This window comes from Ochotona curzoniae, unplaced genomic scaffold (genome assembly GCF_017591425.1).
Source record: "Ochotona curzoniae isolate NIBS_2020 unplaced genomic scaffold, NIBS_Ocur_1.0 contig_2699, whole genome shotgun sequence".
In the NCBI taxonomy this organism is placed as follows: domain Eukaryota; kingdom Metazoa; phylum Chordata; class Mammalia; order Lagomorpha; family Ochotonidae; genus Ochotona; species Ochotona curzoniae.
Window position 1 is genome coordinate 4,886,660 of NW_024465561.1, and position 22,108 is coordinate 4,908,767.

General features: G+C 41.0%; 1 protein-coding gene across 1 annotated transcript in view; it reads left to right on the forward strand.

Annotated features, from left to right (window-relative positions):
* LOC121153686 (zinc finger protein 850-like) overlaps window positions 1–22,108 on the forward strand; it is a 277,443-nt gene that overhangs the window by 189,469 nt on the left and 65,866 nt on the right. Inside the window, exon 9 of the mRNA XM_040976382.1 lies at window positions 1,820–2,533. Within this exon, the coding sequence (XP_040832316.1) occupies window positions 1,820–2,533 (714 nt within the window). The remainder of the gene's footprint in view (window positions 1–1,819; window positions 2,534–22,108) is intronic.

Below are 22,108 nucleotides of genomic sequence, written 5' to 3' on the forward strand. Positions count from 1 at the left end.
GGATCCCGGTGCGTTCAAGGTGAGGACTTTAGCCACTAGGCCACAGCGCCAGACCCAAATTCATCTTTTGTAAACAAAAAATAATTCAGGCCCGTTATGGTGGTTCAGTAGCTAAATCCTCCCCCTTCAACTGCCAGGATACTACCAGTTTGTGTCCTGATTACTCTATTTCACTTTTAGCTCTCACTTTGTAGTCTGGGAAAGTAGTTGATAGCCCAAAACCTTGGGAACCTGCACCCAAATAGGAGACCCGGAAGAGCTCCTGGCTCCTGGCTTCAGATTGGCTCAGCTTCAGCCATTGGGGCCGGTTGAGAAGTGAATCAATGGACAGAAGATCCTCTTCTCTGTCCCTCCTCCTCTCTGTATATCTGACTTTCCAATAAAAATAAATAAATCTTTAAAAAAAAAAGAGCTAGAGTATATATTAGTGTTTCTGTAAATACTATACAATTAGCTTTTTAAAATTCATTTGTGATAGTTGAGCCAAATAGGAATAAGAAAAAAATGAAAGAATCTTAAACATGGACCTGGTGCAATGGCTCAATTGGCTAATCATCTCCTTGAAGGCACCAGCATCCAATTTGGGTGCTGGTCTTATTCCAGGCTGTTCTACTGTTGATCCAGTTCCCTGCTAATGGCCTGGGAAAGCAGTGGAGGATGGCCCATAGCCTTGGGACCCTGCACCTGTCGGGGGGGCGGGTACACAGAGGAATTTGCTGGCTTCCATTCAGGTCAGATGTAGTTGTAGCAGCCATTTGGGGACTGAACCAGTGGATGGAAATCTCTCTCTGCTTCTTCTTTTCTCTGTAAATTGCTTTCCAGTAAAAATAAATGTTTAAAAAAAACCCTTACAACATTAGGAGATAAATATACAGATTTTAATCTGCCTAAATTTTCTTAGGCTTTTGCTTACTGTTTACACTGTTGAAATCGGCTTGTCTTTTTATCTCTACCTTCTTACTTCTACAAATGATCCCCTGATTCATTATTCTCTGTCTTCATTTATCCTTGTGATTATTATCATTTTTTGTTGTTGTTTATTAAATGCAACAGGTCAAAAATTTGAGTGTTCTTTGCACAACAGCAGGACAGATTGTTCCACCGTGGGTTGTTGGTGTAAACATCCAATTTAGAGCATGTATATGGAAATTTACAGTGCTGTTAATTTTATTTTTTCTAGAAAAAGATGGGAAAGCTGAAGATGTTTTAGTGAAGTTCAGAGAATACCGAGACAAACTGTCTAGATCGGTGATACTCATCAACCACAAAAGAATTAAGGAGAAAAATATTTGTGAGAAAATACTTACTGCAGGCAAAACCCATATTATTTCCAAAACACTTTGTGAATGTCTATCTGATAGAAAAGTTCTTAAAAATAATTCAGGATTAACTATTCGAAACATAAACCCAATCAGAGAGAAATCTGATGAGAGTAATGGATGGGAGAAATCACTCCTGAGTGGTAAACATGAGAACATGACAGCTGTGGTGAGTCAGCACAGACAGACAGGAAGGGACCACAGTGGTCAGCCAGAGCCTGTTCCCCAGCAGAAGGTTCCAACTCTAGAGCCACAGTTTAAACATAATGAGTGCGAAAAACCCTTCCTCGTGAAAGAAATGCTACTTACACATACTAGAGTTCACAGAGGAGAAAGAACCTTTGAATACAATAAAGATGGAATTGCCTTCCTAGAAAAGCCAAATCTCGGCATCCATCCACATAACATTATGGAAAAGAAACCTTCTGCATATAACAAATATGGGAAATTCTTCTGCAGAAAACCTATTTGTATTATGCATCAAAGATCTCAAACAGAAGAGAAGCCTTTTCAATGTCCTTACTGTGGGAATAGCTTTAGAAGGAAATCATACCTCATAGAACATCAGCGAATTCACACAGGTGAGAAACCTTATGTTTGCAATCAGTGCGGAAAGGCCTTCCGTCAGAAGACTGCTCTCACTCTTCATGAAAAAACACATATAGAGGGGAAACCATATGTCTGTATTGACTGTGGAAAGTCCTTCAGACAGAAGGCAACCCTCACTAGACATCACAAAACACACACAGGGGAGAAGGCCTATGAATGTACTCAGTGTGGAAGTGCCTTTAGAAAGAAGTCATACCTCATTGACCATCAGAGAACTCACACAGGGGAGAAACCCTATCAGTGTAACGAGTGTGGGAAGGCATTTATCCAGAAGACAACCCTCACTGTGCATCAGAGAACTCACACAGGAGAGAAACCCTATATTTGTAATGTATGTGGGAAGTCCTTCTGCCAAAAGACAACACTCACTCTCCATCAAAGAATTCACACAGGGGAAAAACCTTACATATGTAACGAATGTGGGAAGTCCTTCCGCCAGAAGGCAATTCTCACTGTTCATCACAGAATACACACAGGAGAGAAATCCAATGGATGTCCACAATGTGGGAAAGCCTTTAGTAGGAAATCAAACCTTATCCGCCATCAGAAGACTCACACAGGAGAGAAACCATATGAATGTAAAGAATGTGGAAAGTTCTTCAGCTGTAAGTCAAACCTCATTGTCCACCAGAAAACACACAAAGTAGAAGCCATGGGAATTCAGTAAGTGATGTGATTTTGGGGGGAGAAAATGTTTTTAAGAATTAACCTTGTACCAGATGTTGTGTGCAAGTGTAATAGTATTCAACAGTTTAAGGTGTTACCTATTGTTTGCTACCCAATAAATACAGACACACACCACAGAAAAAGGACAAAGTCATGAACATGAAACCCCTAACTTTAATATTAAATTCAGCAAATTTCCTGGGTCAAATTGCTAGACTTAAAAATTGCTTTCCACTTCAATATGTATGTGTGCCAGTAATTGGCCAACTGGCACTTGGTCCTGCATCACACTGTGACTAGAAGTGCTTTCAAGGAATATGTTAACTGTATTTCTTATTGCAAATATGGAAAAAATTTGGTTGTCAACTCCTCAGAATTAACCAATTCTGACTTCTAACATTAACTTTTAAATATGATAAATCTTAAGATGAATTATGTGTCATGTATTCATTGATATGACTTATTTCATTTCTCATTATTTCCCTAATCATCAGTGCATGTGGTCAGTGTTCATTTATTTTCAATCTGTCTAGAATGCCATTATTTGAATGTGTCTCAATCTATCCACTCAGCTGCTACTGGACTTCTTGCATTGTTTACGGCTTAGGATCATGATAAACACTGGTTCTGAGAACATATTTGTCTTTGGGTGTACATGTAGCTACTTCTCTTGTTTATGGCTAGGGAGTGGAGCTGCTGTATCTAAATGCAGATGTGTGTTCAGTCAGCTTTGGTGGAGGTGGCAGAAAACCCAGAGCTTTCACCAGCATGAGATAATTTAGTCTATAGAGGAACAACTATGAATATTATCAGTATTTGCTCAAACCAGCAAACTCATGCAAGAGGAGAGCTCTATCATTGGTACTCTGAAAACTGGAGTTATGAATACAATACACTTATGAAGAGCTTCTAACTATAGCCCAAGCATTTTTGTAAAGTTCTGAAATTTGATCCTGATGATCATGCAAATATTTTTTTAAGATTTTTTTTTATTAGAAAGATTTAGAGAGAAGGAGAGACAAAGATCTCCCATCTCCTGGTTCACTTCCCAAGTGGCCACACAACAATCGGAGCTGAGCTGATCTGAAGCCAGAAACAGGTCCATCATGCGGGTGAAGGGTCCCAAGGCTTTGGGCCGTCCTTGACTGCTCTCCAAGGCCACAAGCAGGGAGCTGGATGGGAAGTGCAGCAGCTGGGATATGAACTGGCGTCGATATGGGATCCTGGCATGTGCAAAGCAAGGACTTTAGCCACAAGGCTGCCACACCAGGCCCAACCCCAATATTTTTTAAGATTTATTTTTCTCACAGCAAATCTTCATATATTATCACAAATATAATAAATATGTGGTTGCCTTTTCCCACAGTTAATATCTTTTTTAAAATCAGAAAGTGACACAAAGAGGCAGCCATTTGGCCTAGTGATTAAGAAAAAAGCACTAATAGATCAGGGTTTATATATGACATGTAATCACCCAAACCTGTATATGACCCAGATGTTCTTCAGCGCTTAAATGGATATGTTGTGAAACATCCAAACAATGGGAAACTAGTAAACAAGAATGAAATTATGAACTTATACATGCAACAACATGGATAAACTTTAAATGAGTTATGCTAAAGCAACCCAATAAAAAAATTACATGTTAAATGATGCAGATAGGACATCCTCAAAAGGGCAAAAAATTCAAGAACATATCAGTTGTTGCCTAGTGTGTGGAAGGGTGGGGAGCTTTGATTACACAGTGCATGAGGAAATTCTTTGAGGTATTGAAATCATTTTGTATCCTGCGTGTGGTCACAGATACAAGAATCTATGCATGTGTAAAACTAGAAGTATATATACAAAGTAAACTGTAATGCTTGTAAACTTTTAAAAGATAAATAAAAACTCTAGGTTTGTTTTGATCACCATTATCAGCAAGACCTCCTGATTTATGCCCTTTGAAAATGTCTTTGGATTCACTTCCGAATTATATGTGCAGTAGCTCCTCCCCTCCTGCCCCCAATGAGCCCTATTAGCCATGATCACATGGAGTAATTACTTGTTCCTCAATTCGCCTCAACCTCAACACCAGTAACACATTACACTTCACTCAGATTTGTATCTTCCAAATGATGAGCACCCACTGCAGCATGGGCCTTCACAACTGGCTTGGAGAGCACATTCATGCCAGACACTGGCGTTAACTTGCTTTTTTAAAAGTTTTTTTTATTCAAAAGGAAGAGTTACAGAGAGGGAGAGAGGGGCAGAAAGATCTTCCATTTGCTGATTCACTCCACAGATGGGCCAGGCCTGGAATTTCCATGTAGGCTTCCCACATGTGTGGCAGCCATCGTCTGCTGATTTCCGGGATGCCTTAGCAGGGAGATGAATTGGAAGTGAAGCAGCTGGGACTTGAACCAGTGCTCGTGTCAGACGCTGTCTTTGCAGATGACAGCAAAACTTGCACCGTGACATTCGCCTTGTTAATTTGCCTTTATCTCTCGATTCTCAAACAGCATTCTTAATGCAACACAGTGGTATAAGAAGACCTCTAAGTGTGTGCATATTGCATTCTAGAGGATAGCACTCCTTCCTCCTAAATATGTTCTTTGAGGGTTCATGCTGGCTGTACTTTCAGAAGGCTATTCCAGTCCTTTACATAGGAAATCTCATGTGCTAACATCCATTCATCTCATTGTCACTGGCCAATTTCTGCACTTGTATTTTTGTTTTTATTTTCTGGCTGCCAAGTAAAATGCTATGTCCTGTAAGATATCATATACTTGTTATTGGCATCCTGTAAGTAACCAGACATATGGTGCTTGCTGAGAACTTGTGAGCAGAAAAGGCAAACCCATTCACAGAATAGCTGTCCCCTCCTAAAGAAAACACTTAAAAAACAGAACAGGTCCAATCTGTTCAACTCAACTGACAATATGTGACTAACTAGTATTCTCAAAAATCAGTGTCCACGGAAGCTCTGGTTACTCCTGCTGGAAGGTGGCACATTCAGAACCACTGGGAGCGACACCACCTTGGTGAGTCTGTGATAGTAACACCATTCATACTCTTCATCTTTGCAGCTGTAATCAATTTATGTGCCTGTGATGCCTGCACAAGAAGACAGATGATGAAGGCTTGTTAATAACCTAAGTATTTACATACTTATATTCTGAATAATCCTCATGGTTGGTACTGTTTAAGACATTAGGGCCCTAGGCAGTAACTCAGTGGCTAAAGTCCTCGCCTTGCATGCACTAGGAACTCATATGGGTGCCATGTTGGAATCCCAGGCTGCTCCACTTTCCATCCAGCTCCCTGCTGGTGGCCTGGGAAAGCATCAGAGGACGGCCCAAAGCTCTGGGACCCTTCACCTGAGTAGGAGACCTGGAAGAGGCTCTAGGCTCCTGGTTTTGGATCGGCCCTTTTCCAGCCACTGCAATTGCTTGAGGAATGAATCATCAGATGGAAGACCTTCCTTTCTATCTCTCCTCCTCTTTGTATGTCTGACTTTGCAATAAAAATAAATCTTAAAAAAAGATATTAGTGAGATAGGGTTCAGACAGTGTCTCAGTGGCTAAATCCTCACCTTGAATGCAGAAAGATCTTGTATGGCACCAATTTGTATCCTGGCTGCCCCACTTCCCGTCTAGCTCCCTACTTATGGCCCCTAACCTTGGAAACCTGCACTCGCATGGGAGGCCTGGAGGGGGTTCCTGGCTCCCGGCTTTGGATCAGCTCAGATTCAGTCGTTGCAGTTACTTGGGACTGAACCAGTGGATGGAAAATCTCTCTCTTTTTCCTCTGTAAATCTGCCTTTCCAATAAAAATAAATCCTTTAAAAAATTAATGAGACAGAAAGGTAAGACATGCTTATTTCTCACACATCCATCCATGTGCTCTTACTGTATAAGTTATCTGTCATTCTAACAGTTTTATTCTTTCAGTTTGACTACGCTGTGGTTCCTAGGTATGTAAAATCTGGTATTCTGGGTTCCGGTGTAGTAGCTTAGTGGCAAGTCCTTGCCTTGCATGCACCAGATCCCATATGGGCACCAGTTCTAATCCTGGTGGCCCCACTTCCCATTCAGCTTCCTGCTTATAGCCTGGGAAAGCAGTAGAGAATGGTCCAAAGACTTGGGACCCTGCACCTGTGCAGGAGACCTGGGAGAGGATCCTGGTTTTGGATGAGCTCAGCTCTGACTGTTGCAGCGGTTTGGGAAATGACTCGATGGAAGAGCTTCCTGTCTGTCTCTCCTCCTTTATATATATCTGACTTTACAATAAAATTTATCTTAAAAAAAAACAATGGTATTCTGCAGATAAGAATGAAACCCATAAAAATCATTTTCTGGTCCCACTGTGGTAGTATAGTGGCTAAATCCCTACCTTGCATCTACCAGGATCCCATGTGGGTGCCAGTTGGTATCCTGACAGCTCCACTTCCTATTCAGCACCCCTGCTTGTGGCCTGGGAAAACAGTAGAGGATGGTCCAAAGCCTTGGGACCCTGCACCCACGTGGGAGACCCAAAAGAAGCTCCTGGATCCTGGCCAGTTCCAGCTGTTGTGGCCATTTGGGTAGTGAACCAACAGATGGAAGATCTTTCTGTCTCTCCATAATCTTCCCTTCCAATAAAAGGGAATCAATCTTAAAAAAAAAAAAAAGAAGGGAGAAAGAGAGAAAGAGTAGCCCAGTATTCCTTGAAATTAGGAAACAGTTGCTACAAGAGGTCAGGCCTGTGAGCGCGGAGCCAAGATAGTCAGTGAACTTCCTCCAGAGAGAAATCAGTCTGGATGCACCTGAATATCAAGATAATCTCATATCAATAATCTGGATACACCCATATATCAATAATCTCCTTTATTCATAGTCCATTGATTTACATATTATTCAAAAATATTTTCAGAAAACATTTAGAATAGCACTTGACGAAACATGCCCATTGTGGTTTACACAAACTGACACGTCAAAGTACAAGCCATAACGCCGGATCAGTTCTCCAGGCCCATCGCATGTCAGCCGCAGGGACTCTGACCCCGCTTCCCCTTTGACGAAAGAGCATGCGCCGTTATACCTCATACTACGCTGACTGGACCTGGGGAACGGCAGGTCATACTGGCGAGAAATTCTGAGACTGGGAAATAAGCCTGGCACAAATTCAGGGACTTTTAGTGAAATGTCAATGAGTCAGTGCTGCAGCGCACGTTGAAACACTCTTTCCACAGTGAAGGATAAGTTGCATCCAGCCGCTTCCACAATCAAAACAGAACCACAAACCCTGGTAGGTCACTTTGGATGTTTGATATAGACTTCATTTGCGTGTGCTGTTTCTGGCCCACTTAATTAGTAATCTGAAGGCTGGTCATTCTGAGTGATGCTCTGAATAAACCTCTTCAACAGAGCCGGTTTGCTGTAAGAGCTGCTTTCCCACTTGGCCCATATGACTCAGTGGAGCTCATGGTGCTAGACGTAATTAGTGGCAGATTTTAATGCTGTTTGGAGTCTGTGGGAGACTTCTGTAAGTCAACTGGCACATATTTTTCGGGTTTTGGAGCCCAGTCATTCTATCCACTGAGGATTACTCTCCTTTTGAGAATTAGCATTTGGCTTGCTACTGTTTTTAGCAGAGTTTCAACACTTAAGCACAGGCCACAAGAAAAGCGACTTCCACTGTGCAAGGAGCTAGCTATTGTCTCAAGGACATCAAGTTCAATAGCAGGACTCCAGCTTTAAATAGAGGCATGTAGAAGATGCGGCTCAGAGCTGTCACTGTGGCATAATAGGTTAAGCCTGTGATGCCAACATCCCTTATAGACACAAGTTACTGTTCCAGCTGCTCCACTTGCGATCCAGCTCCCTGTTAATGTGCCTGAAAGAACAGAAGAAAAGGACCCAAGTCCTTGGGACCCTGCACCCATAGGGAGACCCAGATGAAGCTCCTGGCTCCTGGCTTTGGCCTGGCCCAGCCCCAGCCATTGTGGCCATTTGGGGAGTGAGTCAGCAGACAGATTTCTCTATGTCTCCCTCTCTGTAACTCTGCCTTTCAAGGAAGTAAGACTAAATCTTAAAAAAAAAAAAAATACAGCTCAGATAAATCTAAAGACACAAGTTTCTTATAGAAGTGAATCAAATAATGCATATTATATCTTCTCTCAGTTTACACCAATGGCTTCATGGGGAGGTGAGTTGCCTGAGAAAGTGAAAATAATGGCCTGGTTTCCAGAAGGTTCTGCACAATATTTAGGTATCACCCAAAAGGAACAGCTAGGAGACCCAGATGGAAATCTGGATTCCTAGCTTTGGTCTGACTCAATTCTGACTTTTGTGGGTATTTGGAGTGAACCAGCAAATGGACTATCTCCCCCTGCCACATCCTATATCACTCTGCATTCTTTAAATGCCAACTATATTTTGGAAATGTATACATACAAAGGCTCTTCAAAAAGTGTATGGCAAGTATTATGAAAAAAAAAAAAACAGATTTCAATTTTTTCTGCACTGAAAAAAAAACTTGCCACTAAAGAGACATTTTAAAATTGCATCTCCCAAGAACTTTTGTAAAATACCCTGTAAAGGCTTGGCCTTCACAGAACATTGGAATGATTTTCTGAAACCTCAGTTGGTGGATCCAGGCTTCTAAATCTGCTCTCTATCAGCATACAATATATAGTACTATTGCTCCTGGAGCCAGGAAGCAAGGAGTGTAAATTGGAGTGATTAAAAAAAAAAAAAAAAAAGCTATGCCACTGATGAATACTGAAAAGAGTAGGGAAAGTGAAAGGCAAACACAAAATGCCAAATTTATTCAAAATATCTAGACTAGGCAATTTCATATATACAAAATTGTATCAATAGTTTCAAGGGGATAAAGTGGGAAAATAATTATCTAATGATATAAAAATAAGTAATTAAAATGTTTTAGAAATATATAATGAAGATAGTTGCATATTACATGTAATAAATGCCATGAGTTTACATGCTAAAACATACAAAAATAAACACAATTTTAATACAACCACTAAAAACAGCTATTGTACATAGACACTAGAAAAACCTAGAACAACTGTGGCACAAGTTAAAAAATACAAAGTAAACATGTTACAATAAGAGTATGATTACAAAAGTTAAAGTGTTTAATTGAAAGAAATATTATGTAATACTATAAAGGAGGAACAAGATTCAAATGCCCAAATTTCTAGAACTATTGATTGAAACAAGATTTTGGATTGTATGAAATAAGCATTATGTAACATTTTAAAAATATTTTTTAAAATCCACTTTTACAGAAAAAAAAAAAAAAGAGAGACACCGAGATAAAGAGATTGTTCATCCACCAGTTCACTCCCCAGATGGCGCCTGTGGCCAGAGCTGAGCTGATCTGAAGTCAGAGAAAGGAGCTTCTTCTAGGGCTCTCACAGGTGTGTGGGGCCCAGGACCTGAACCATCCTCCCCTGCCTTCCCTTCACAAGCAGGGAGCTGGATCAGAAATGGCACAGCCAGGATACAAATCGGTGCCCATACACGATGCCAATGCTGCAGGTAGAGGATTAGCCTGTTACAACACAGTGCCAGCCCCCAAACTAGTTAAAGTTATAAAATCTACACATAAAATTTTGTCTCTGGCAATATAGTTGGATAAAATAACTCAAAGGCTTTTTGTATTAGAATAAGATTGAACATATACTCAAGAATGAGGGCGTGGGAAAAGTGAGCAGATCATGAAGGAGACACATTAAATAGTCCACAGCTGAGAATTTTCTGTAACTAATGATTAAACTCTATTCAGGAAGTAAAAAATCTATAGTATAAATACAGATGGATCTGCCCTATAACACAGTATTAATGAAGCTAGTGGATGCTCTTTGGTCCAAAGCATTTAACACATTTACCTGTAACACTCCCGGAACACTAAGGAACCTGCTAACAGTGGTTGGCTCTGGGAAGACAAAGTATGGACGAAAGCACAAAACACAAATAACCTCTTCTGCCACAGGGCCAAGGTCCAAGATTTAGTGCAAAGAGCACAGTTTTGGCTCAGTGAATAACACAGAAGTGGGACCTGCCTAAAATGAACACTGTGGATAGATGGGCCAGGCTTCTTCACAGAGATAGCAGCACATGGCAGAGCTTGCTACAAGGCCATCCTACTGCATGGAGGTTGGTGCTGCTGGCTGCTGCACATCATTCCACCGTCAGGATGCTGATGAAAACGAAAGTTCTACAGGAAGCTGACAGGAATGAAACACTCTACTGACAAGCTCAATGTTATGCAGGCCAGCAAGGAGGAACGTCTACAGAAGCAGCTTCAGTAGTGCTTATCGGCACACAGAAAGGAGTCAAGGCAAAGGGAGGCAGTACAGGGAAATCATACAAAGTTCGAAAAGTCCTGTAATATTTAAAGCATAGGTGGGGCCCGGCAGCGTGGCCTAGCAGCTAAAGTCCTCACCTTGAAGGTGCCGGATTCCATATGGGCACCGGTTCTAATCCCGGCAGTTCCACTTCCCATCCAGCTCCCTGCTTGTGGCCAGGAAAGGCAGCTGAGGACGGCCCAATGCCTTGGGACCCTGCACCCATGTGGGAGACCTGGAGGAAGTTCCTGGCTCTTGGCTTCGGATCGGCACAGCACTGGCTGTTGCGCACACTTGGGGAGTAAATTGTCGGACAGAGGATCTTCCTCTCTGTCTCTCCTCCTCTCTATATATCTGACTTTGTAATAAATATAAATAATATCTTAAAAAAAACAAAAAATAAAGTATAGGTGAAAGGCCCAATATGGGCCAATAACGAGACAGTGTCGTAAATTGAGGAGTGTTATTGCACTTTTGTCCAAGAATTTTACATGGAATATTCTTGGAAGAATACAAAGAAACTGGTGTCTCCACAGGAAAAGTAGCAATGGGAATAAATATTAGGGAAGATTTAAATTTTTACTTTTTCCCAGTAATTTATGTCTTACTATAAGTGCTTTTGTGTACTGTTATCCTTATAACAAAATAACAGAGGCAGACTAGTTTTTATAAAAGAGATTCATTCAGTCTTCAGTTTTGGAAGATCAAAGGCGCAGTACTGACACTGGCTAAAGTCTGGTGGGAGCTTTCTTGACATCATCACCTCACGCCAAATGGTAACGTGAGAGTGTGTGAAAACACAACACTACATCTTGATACAGGAAATGAGAGAAAGACTGGGTGGGCTCAAGTCAGGCTTTTAATATTGCTGTTGTAAGAACTAACCAGGGTCCCATAAGAAAGAGTTTAGGGCCCGGCAGCGTGGCCTAGCAGCTAAAGTCCTCGCCTTGAACACCCTGGGATCCCATATGTGCGCCGGTTCTAATCCCGGCAGCTCCACTTCCCATCCAGCTCCCTGCTTGTGACCCAGGAAAGCAGTTGATGCTATGCATAGCATCGGCCATTGCGCTCACTTGGGGAGTGAATCATCGGACAGAAGATCTTCCTCTCTGTCTTTCCTCCTCTCTGTATATCTGACTTTGTAATAAAAATAAATCTTAAAAAAAAAAAAAAAGAAAGAGCTTAATCCTTTTAAGGGCTAGCCCTCAATCAATTTAGGATCTCCCACCTGGTCCTATACTAAATATTGTATCACCTTCAAGTACCACCACTATAGGGACGAAGCTCCCAACACATGGAAATTGAGGAAGGCTGAACAACTTAGAAACCCATAGTATTACTTAGATAAGTATTTTGTAAAAGATTAGGGTAACATCAAAGCATACACAAATACTCCAGAAACTCTTTAATCCTATATTGGGAATGACTAAATATAAATAAAAAGTAGCGTGTGATATAGTTTCAGATAAAAGAGCAGTAGAAAAAACTTGAATGTCTACATTAAGAAATGGCTCAAAATACTGATACATAGCACAAGCATTAAGTATTCTGAAACTTTAAAAACCAGTTAGATCTTTAGGGCCTGGCGCGTTGCCTTGCACATGCCAGGATCTCATATGGGCACCAGTTCATGTGCTGATGGCCCCACTTCCCTTCCAGCTCCCTGCTTGTGGCCTGGGAAAGCAATACAGGATGGCCCAAAGCTTTGGGGCCCTGCACCCACATGGGAGACCAGGAAGAAGTTCCTGCTCCTGGCTTCAGATTGGATCAGCTCCAGCTGTTGTGGCCACTTGGGGAGTGAATCATTGGATGGAAGATCTTCCTCTCTGTCTCTCCTCCTCTCTGTATATCTGACTTTCCAATAAAAATAAAATCTTAAAAAAAAAAAAAGAATGAGTTAGATCTTTATGTGCTGGCCTGGAATATCTCATGACTTCTCGTAACTGAAATGGACAAAATGCTATGAAATGTCATAATAGGGAGTAAAACCTCCTTCACACACATACTTCAAATACTTTGTTTGCATGCTGTTTGACCACAACATACACTGCTTACCTTAGGGGACTTGTGGGAGAGAACTGTTTTCATTTCTGCTGTACTTCACAGGTTTCTGTGCAAACATTATGTAATGTTAGCAAATTCATTCACAATGGTGATTAATATAATCACTCAAACATTAAAATTGAAATTATTTTTACCCAGTAATTAATTTTTCATTTTCTCATGTCAAAAAGAGCATTTGGTTTTCAAGAATTAATGAAACACAGAAATGAAATAATGTTTTATCAACTCTTAAAGAAATGAAATCTATCGTTTCAGGAATAATTTCATGATACTAGGCTAAGATGCAGAGAGGAGGAAACCTTACTGACTTCACACCAATATTAAGTGTCTGCCACAGATTAAAATATAAGCCATGATTAAATATCTTCCATATTCATAAGGCTACTTTCTAGAATGGATTATCTGATGAGGTGAATAACAGCTAAAGACTTTCCCACATTCCTTACATTTGTAAAGCTTCTCACCTATATGCATACTCTAAGATGGAATAAAATATGAATGGAATCTAAAGGCCTTACCACATATCACATTAGGTTTCTCACCTGTGTGAGTTCTCTGATGTCTTCTGAGGTGTGAGCATTGTCTGAAAGTCTTCCCACATTCCTTACACTCATATGGCTTCTCTCCGGTATGAATCCTCCGATGTAGGGTAAGTTGTAAGCCATCACAAAAGGCCTTTCCACATTCATTACATTCATAAGGTTTCTTGCCAGAATGAATTTTTTGATGGTGAGAAAAGCTTGAGTGATAACTAAAGGTCTTTCCACATTCCCTACATTCATAGGGTTTCTCGCCAGTATGAATTCTCTGATGAATGGTGAGGTATGAGCGATGCCTGAAAGTCTTTCCACATTCTTTACATTCAAAGGGTTTCTCACCAGAATGGAGTCGCAAATGTTCAGTAAGTTGAAAACCACGAATAAAAGCTTTCCCGCAGTGCTTACATTCATAGGGTTTTTCACCAGTATGGAGTCTCTGATGTTGAGTAAGTTGTGATCTTTGTCGAAAAGCTTTCCCACATTCCTTACACTCATAGGGTTTCTCACCAGTGTGAATTCTCTGGTGTAGAATAAGTTCTGAGCTGTAATTAAAGGCCTTTCCACATTCTTTACATTCATAGCGTTTTTCACCATTATGAACTTTCAGATGTTGTTTAAGTTGTGAACACTGAATAAAGGCCTTCCAACATTCTCTACAGTCATTGCTTTTGTCACCATTTTGAATCCTTTGTTGACCTGTAAGGAATGATTTATTAATGATTCCCATGCATTCCGGGCATGTAGAAAGTTCTTCTTTACAATGATTTCCTTTGTCGTCACCAAAGAACAAATGGCAACTGAAGTTTTTCGTATGCTTTTTACACTCAGAGATTTCTTCTTTATTGTAAAATTCTTGAGTGAGTAAACTATGTTGTCTAAAAATGGGTATGTTTTCATGGTTGTCCGGAAAGTGGCTGAAAAAACCTGGTTGTCCCTGTTGTTGTACAAGATGACATCTGCATTCCCAAATATCTTTAAGAATAGATATCTCAGGGTTGTGGCTTTTAATTTGTTCCATGATAACCCACTTGGATGGCTCTGTTTCATAAACATTCTTTTCTGGCAATAATTTCATGGGCTCCTTGTTGAATGCCAAATCTGAAATATGAGAAATATATTTAAATTTATAGTTTGTAAGAGTCTAGTTTCTAAAATACGATAAAAATGAAACACAATGAAAAAAATTTACACAAGAAATTAAATAATAATCTTCAGTTCTTAAATTTATCATTGTTTTGTTTATTCCTATATTTACTGGAATGATTTAATATATAGACATAGTTGGGCCTGATGGCATCGCCTAGCAGCTAAAGTCCTCACCTTGAACGTGCCAGGATCCCATATGGGCACCAGTTCTAACCCTGGTAGCTTGACTTCCCATCCAGCCCCCTGCTTGTGCCCTGGGAAAGCAGTCGAGGACGGCCCAAAGCCTTGGAACCCTGCACCCGCGTGGGAGACCTGGAGGAATTTCCTGGCTCCTAGCTCTTGGCTTTGGATTGGCGCAGCACTGGCCATTGCGGTCACCTGACAAGTGATTCTTTGGATGGGAGATCTTCCTTTCTGTCTCTCCTGCTCTCTGTATATCTGACTTTCCAATAAAAATAAATAAATCTTAAATATACATACATATATATATATATATATATAGAGAGAGAGAGAGAGAGAGAGAGAGTGAGAGAGCCGGAGTCCAGCTCCAGCGGAGTTCGGAGCTCGGGAAGGGCGTGTGGAGTCGGCGATAAAGACACAGACACAGACACTTGGTGCGTTCTCACCACAGCTCCAGAAAAATTTGTCCTTTTTATTTTCTCAAAATCCCTCTCAAGCTTCTACACAAGCAACTAATTGTTCTATTTTTTACTTCAAGACTAGGAGGGCATGTACAGACATTTGGTCACTCCATCTGCACTTCACGGCTAAGCAGGTGCCCCTAAAGATAATTCTGCAAAATAATGTATTCATATTCTTCAAAGCAAGCTATTATTTATTTCTTCAACAGTAGCCATGGAGCAACGGCCAGGACTCCAAGGCCAAGGCACATGCGATTACCTGCTAATCAGTAGTACTTTCCCACCACATTTCTACTTCTACAATTTACCCATCATTTAATGGGAAAATAAGTTACAAGGGAAAAAACCTAAAATCCAAAACAGAAATTTCAAATATAAAATCCTCCTACAACTACAGACTCCATAACCCCATAAACAATGAGACAATAATCAAAAGCATTTTTCTTTAATAAAAGCATCCTTAATTCAATTCCTCTAGCTAAAAATTATAAAAGCAGCTAAAACAATTACATTTCCTACACTCCTAAAAATTGCAAAGACAAGCTAGCCTTTGAGAAAACAATAACTCTATTTATTGCCATAGCAGTTTCAGCTCTCACTCACATCACTTCCATTACTTTGTAAAATTCTTATTAAGCCATTTCCCAGAAGGCATGCTATATGTCTGGGCCCGATTTCAGGGCAATGGGTAGGTACAGAATAAGATGTCCAGAAATGGCATGGGTTTAATTGTACTCCTGTGCGCAGTTAAAGGCCCACTCACCAAGATATTATCAATAACATTAACTCTCAAGCTCACGTTGGTGATAAAAGCCATCCCACAGGGTCAAACAATGCCTCAATAGATTACAGAATTCTTAGTGGGGTGCTTGAGTGTCCATGCAAAAAGGTGGTGAAACTGTGTCAAGGTGGTCAGAGAGAAATCCGCTGGGCCTTGCCACACAGGGGAGCTGTTCTCTTCACACCTTCATGCCATCCACACCCACTGCACGGACCCCAGCAAGAGAGTTTTTTCTGAATATGCATTTTAATGAATTTTTAAAGACCTTCTATGCATAGTCCTGTCACCACACAGTAGTAGCTAAAGTCCTCACCCTGCATGTGCTGGGATACCATATAGGTACCAGTTTGTGACCCAGCTGCTTTATTTCCATCCCAGCTCCCTGCTTGTGGCCTGGGAAACCAGTAGAGAATAGCCCAAAGTCTTAGGACTCTGTACCCATGTGGGAAACCTGGAAGAAGGTCCAGGCTCTCGGTTTCAGGTTGGCTCAGCTCCAGCCATATAGCCACTTGGAGAGTGAACCAGCGAATAGAAGATCTTTCTATCTTTCCTTCTCTCTGTAAATCTGCCTTTCTAATAAAAAATAAATCTTAAAAAAACAGACCTTCACTACAAGATTTAAAAAATCTTAGCACCAAATGCGCTTATCATTTTTTTTAAGATTTATTTTTATTTTTATTGGAAAAGGAGATATACAGAGAGGAGGAAAGACAAAAAAGATCTTCCATTCATTCATTCACTCCCCAAGTATCCGCAATAACCAGAGTTGAGGTGATCCCAGCCAGGAGCCAGGTCTCCCACACAGGTACAGTATCCCAAGGTTTTGGGCTTTCCTCGACTGCTTTCCCAGGATACAAGCAGGAAGTTGGATGAGAAGTAGAACTGCCGGGATTAGAACCGGCCCCCATCCCAGCTTGTGCAATGTAAGGACTTCAGCTGCTACGACACTGTGCCTGGTCCAAGCTTATCTTTTAATTGCATTTCTATAAACTTTTTTTAAGATTTATTTTTATTATTATTATTTTTTTTATTGGAAAGGCAGATATACAGAGAGGAGAGACAGAGAGGAAGATCTTCCGTCCGATGATTCACTCCCCAAGTGAGTGCAACGGCCGATGCTATGCCGATCCGAAGCCAGGAGCCTCTTCCGGGTCTCCCACGCGGGCGCAGGGTCCCAAAGCCTTGGGCCGTCCTCGACTGCTTTCCCAGGCCACAGGCAGGGAGCTGGAAGGGAAGCGGGGCTGCCGGGATAGAACCGGTGCCCATATGGGATCCTGGGCGTGCAAGGTGAGGACCTTAACCACTTGTGCCACCGCGCCAGGCCCTCTATAAACTTTTAAAAGTATTCTCATGCATACATAAATTAGACACTTAGTGATAAAACAACACTCCAACTCAGTGTTTTAAAATAGCAACAATCAGGGCCCGGTATTGTAGCTTAGTGGCTAAAGTCCTCGCCTTGAATGCGCTGGAATCCCACATGGGCGCTGGTTTGTGTCCAGGCTGCTCCGCTTCCCATCCAGCTCCCTGCTTGTGGCCTGGGAAAGCAGTCAAGGACAGCCCAAAGTCTTGGGACCCTGCACCCACGGGGAAGACACAAAAGAGTCTCTGGGCTACTGGTTTCGGGTCGCTGCAGTTACGGCCATTGCAGCTGGTTGGGGAGTGAATCATCAGACGGAAGATCTTCTTCTCTGTCTCTCCTCCTCTCTGTATGTCTGACTTTCCAATAAAAATAAATAAATCTTTAAAAAATAGTAAAAATCAGCTATTTCTCAGATGGGACAATTAACTGGGTTCAAGCAGGCATGTCTTACTTGGAGTCTCCAATGGTAGTCACTATTTAATTCAAAGTCATTTCAGTATTTACTTCACTCACACGTCTGGTAACTTGAATGAGAAAATTTGAAAAACTGGGACTGGAACAGCCATGACTCACGAGACTCGTAAAGCCTGTCCACCAGATAGATACATGCCTTCGGAAACGCAGCAGAAGGCTCCAAAAGCACAAGAGGAAATGCGGGACAGGAGCATGTGTGAGCACTTCTATGCAGAAGCAGTGCACTTTTATGACCGAGCTTTGGAAACCATGCAGTATCACAGCGCTGCGTGTTACTTATGAGAAGCAAGTCACTATGAGCTGATCAATTTTCAAAAGAGAAAAGCTAAGCTCCCTGCTTTGGTGAGACAACAGCAATACAACATATTAAAAAATATATATCACTTCTGCACATATGTAAGTGTATGCAGACAACTATGCTACTGTGCATTATATATTATCTGTCCTATCCAACCACACTTCCATATCACTTAAATAGCCTTTCTTTCCTGTCTCCCCAAAATTATCCCCAAACCCACAATGATTCCCAAGCTCTGGAAATTACTTACTATTTCATTTTATACTTTGATCTAAACAAATTTTAGCATCACATGGAAGTTTTTTTTTAGCATCACATGTGGTTTTTCACTGTCTGTACCTGACTTACTGCATTAAAATAACGACACCCAGTTCCATCCACATTGCTGTAAATGATGACTATTAGACTAATGCATAATATTGTGCTATGTACTTATATCATGTTTTTCTTGTCAATTCATTTGTTGATAGACACATAGGTTGATTTCCAAGCTTGGCTATCATGAATGGTGCTATAATAAACACGCCAATGTAGATGTCTCTTTGACATAATGACTTCATCTCATTCGGATATAAATCTGGTACTGGGATTGCTGGGTCATGTTAACAGTTTCGAGGTTTTTCTATAATGATTTCCATTATGGATGTATTAATTCATTTTTTTAATGATTTATTTATTTTTAATGGAAAGGCAGATATACAGAGGAGGAGAGACAGAGAGGAAGAGCTTCTGTCCAATGATTCACTCCTCAAGTGGCCACAACAGCTGGAGCTGAACCAATCCAAAGCCAGGAGCCAGGAGCTCTACTTTTGTGTCTCCCACGCGGGTGCAGGGTCCCAAGGCTTTGGGCCGTCCTCCGCTGCTTTCCCAGGCCACAGGCAGGGAGCTGGATGGGAAGCGGGGCTGCCGGGATTAGAACCAGTGACTACATGGGATCTCGGCGTGTTCAAGGCGAGGACTTTAACCACCACACTATCGCGCTGGGCCCGATGCACTAATTTATACTCCTACTAACAGCATGTGAGAATTCCCTGTTCTCCCGTGATTCGCTCCCTAATTCTGAGTTGAGTTTATAACACACTGTGGTTTTCTTCTGCATTTATCTGATTAGTGATGTTGAATATATTTTTTTAAAGATTTATTTATTTTTATTGCAAAGTCAGATATATAGAGAGGAGGAGAGACAGAGAGGAAGATCTTCCGTCCGATGATTCACTCCCCAAGTGAGCACAATGGCCAATGCTATGCCGATCCAAAGCCAGGAACCAGGAACTTCCTCCAGGTCTCCCACACGGGTGCAGGGTCCCAAAGCTTTGGCCTGTCCTTGACTGCTTTCCCGGGCCACAAACAGAGAGCTGGATGGGAAGTGGAGCTGCCAGGATTAGAACCGGCGCCCATATGGGATCCTGGTGCATTTAAGGCGAGGATTTTAGCCACTAGGCCACACCACTGGGCCCTGAATATTTTTAAGTATATTTTTTAATATAGGAAACCAGGAGACAGGCTGGTGCCTATATGGGATGCTGGAGTTAACAGGGTGGAGGACTGGTCTGCACTGCCCACCTGAGATGTCTACATATACTTTTTCCATCCTTTGTCTTTCTTCTGTCAGAAAATGTTTAGTCGAAGTCATTTGTCCATTTTTTCACAGAGCTATTTGTGGGCTTTTTTCCACCACGCTACTTATACAGTCTGGCTGTTAATACAGTTTCTGCTATTCTGTATGTTATCTTTTCAACTTACTCTTTTGTTTTGTGTATGGAATCTTTTCAGTTTGATGTGGTTCATTTGGGGAGTGAGCTAGCAGATATGATCTCCCACTCTCTTCCTCTCCTTTTTTTCTGGAACTAGCCCTTTTCATTAAAAATAAATAAATAAATAACACTGAAGAAAACTCCTGAGGATCTAAGACTAGCAACTACTTTTAGACTTAACATCAAACACATATACATATCAAAACCACAATTTAGGGCCCAGCACCATAGCCTAGAGGCTAAAGACCTCACCTCGTACATGCTGGGATCCCATATCACCACCAGTTGTTATCCTGGCAGCCCTGCTTCCCATCTAGCTCCCTGCTTGCGGACTGGGAAAGCAGCCGAGGACAGCCCAAATCTTAAGGACCCTGCTCCTGCATGGGAGAACTGGAAGAAGCTCATGGCTCCTGGCTTCAGATAGGCTCAGTTCCAGCCACTGTGGTTATTTGGGGAGTGTATCATCAAATGGAAAATCTTCCTCTGTCTCTCCTTCTCTCTGTATATTTGCCTTTCCAATAAAAATAAATAAATTATTCAAAAGCAACAATAAAAACAAACAAAACACTACTAGACCCCAACCTGCTGGCCTAGTGGCTAAAGTCCTTGCCTTGCATATGCTGGGATCCCATATGGGCACTGGTTCTAATCCTGGCTATTCCACTTCCCATCCAGCTCCCTGCCTGTGGCCTGAGAAAGCAGTCGAGGATGGCCAAAGCCTCGGGACCCTGCATCCAAGCAGCAGACCTGGAATAAGCTCCTGGCTCCTGGCTTCAGATTAGCTCAGCTCCAGCCATTGTGGCTGCTTGGGGAGTGAATTATTAGATGAAGAATCTTCCTCTCTGTCTCTCCTCCTCTCTGTATATCTGACTTTCCAATAAAAATAAATAAATCTTTAAAAAACAAAATTAAAAATTATTAAATTAGACTTCATAAAATGTGAAGCTTTTGCTAGACAGACTATGTTTAAAAGGCATAATGACAAATTACAGACTTGGAAAACATATTTGCAATCACATATCCAACAACGGCTTTATATCCAAAATAGACAATGAAATTGGATAAAACTGAAAACACACACATGCACATAAGTAAATACATATATAACTAATGAAATAGCTCACAGTAGGTTCTATGGATTAGAGCAACATCAATTTTTTTGCTCTGACATTGTACTACAGAGCTGAATAGGGTATTAACATTGGGGGCACTTCACAAAAATATAATGGGCCTCCCTATGTATTTCTTTGCAACGTCCTGTGAATCAATAATTACTTCAAATAAAGTTTAAAAAATTAATTACATTCATGTTAAAGCAAAAGAGCTGGCCACATATATGAACTTTTTTAAAAGATTAACAAACACCCTATTAAATGTGTTCTCTAATAGAACAGGTTCCTGCTTCTGGATTATGGCTCACTCACCTGGGCACTGTCTTTCTGGCCCAGCCCTCACATCAATCCAGGGCTCCTTTCCTTGTTCCAATGAGGAGATCACGGGTGGCTTAGAAATAGAAAGTCCTAATTACAAGAAAAGAAACGGAGATGAGTCGTAAATGAAAGTGCTCAAAACAGTGGTTCAAAATTAATTTAAAAAATCACAGATCACATGTCAAAATGGCATTTGATAAAATCTACAGAGGAACTAAAGAAGGTATACAATTTTTACATTGAGATGATTTCAGCATCACAAGAAATAAACAGATGATGAAATGCTACTTACATTTATATGTTTTCTCTCTTTGATATGATACAAGAGTTTTCTGAGTTATAACCAGATGTTTTTAATACTAAATGTAAAGTTCTTAGAATTCAACTACCAAAGGCAAAACATTTGAAAAGAAGCACATTTGTTTTGTGAAATGGGATGGCATTCATTTGAGCCATAAATAATAAATGATATTTCTTGATCCTTTTAACCATATATATTAATTAAGAAAGCAAAAACATCTGGAACCCATGTGTTTAACTTCATCTATTCTAATGCTCTGGCAGGTTCAGCACACAGAAGTGAAACAAAAGACAAAGCCAGGTTTCTTTGACAATGTTACCCGTTAATGCTGCAGAATTCCAGGAAGGAAGTATGGTAAGAAAGGACCAGACTTCATGCATGCACCAGT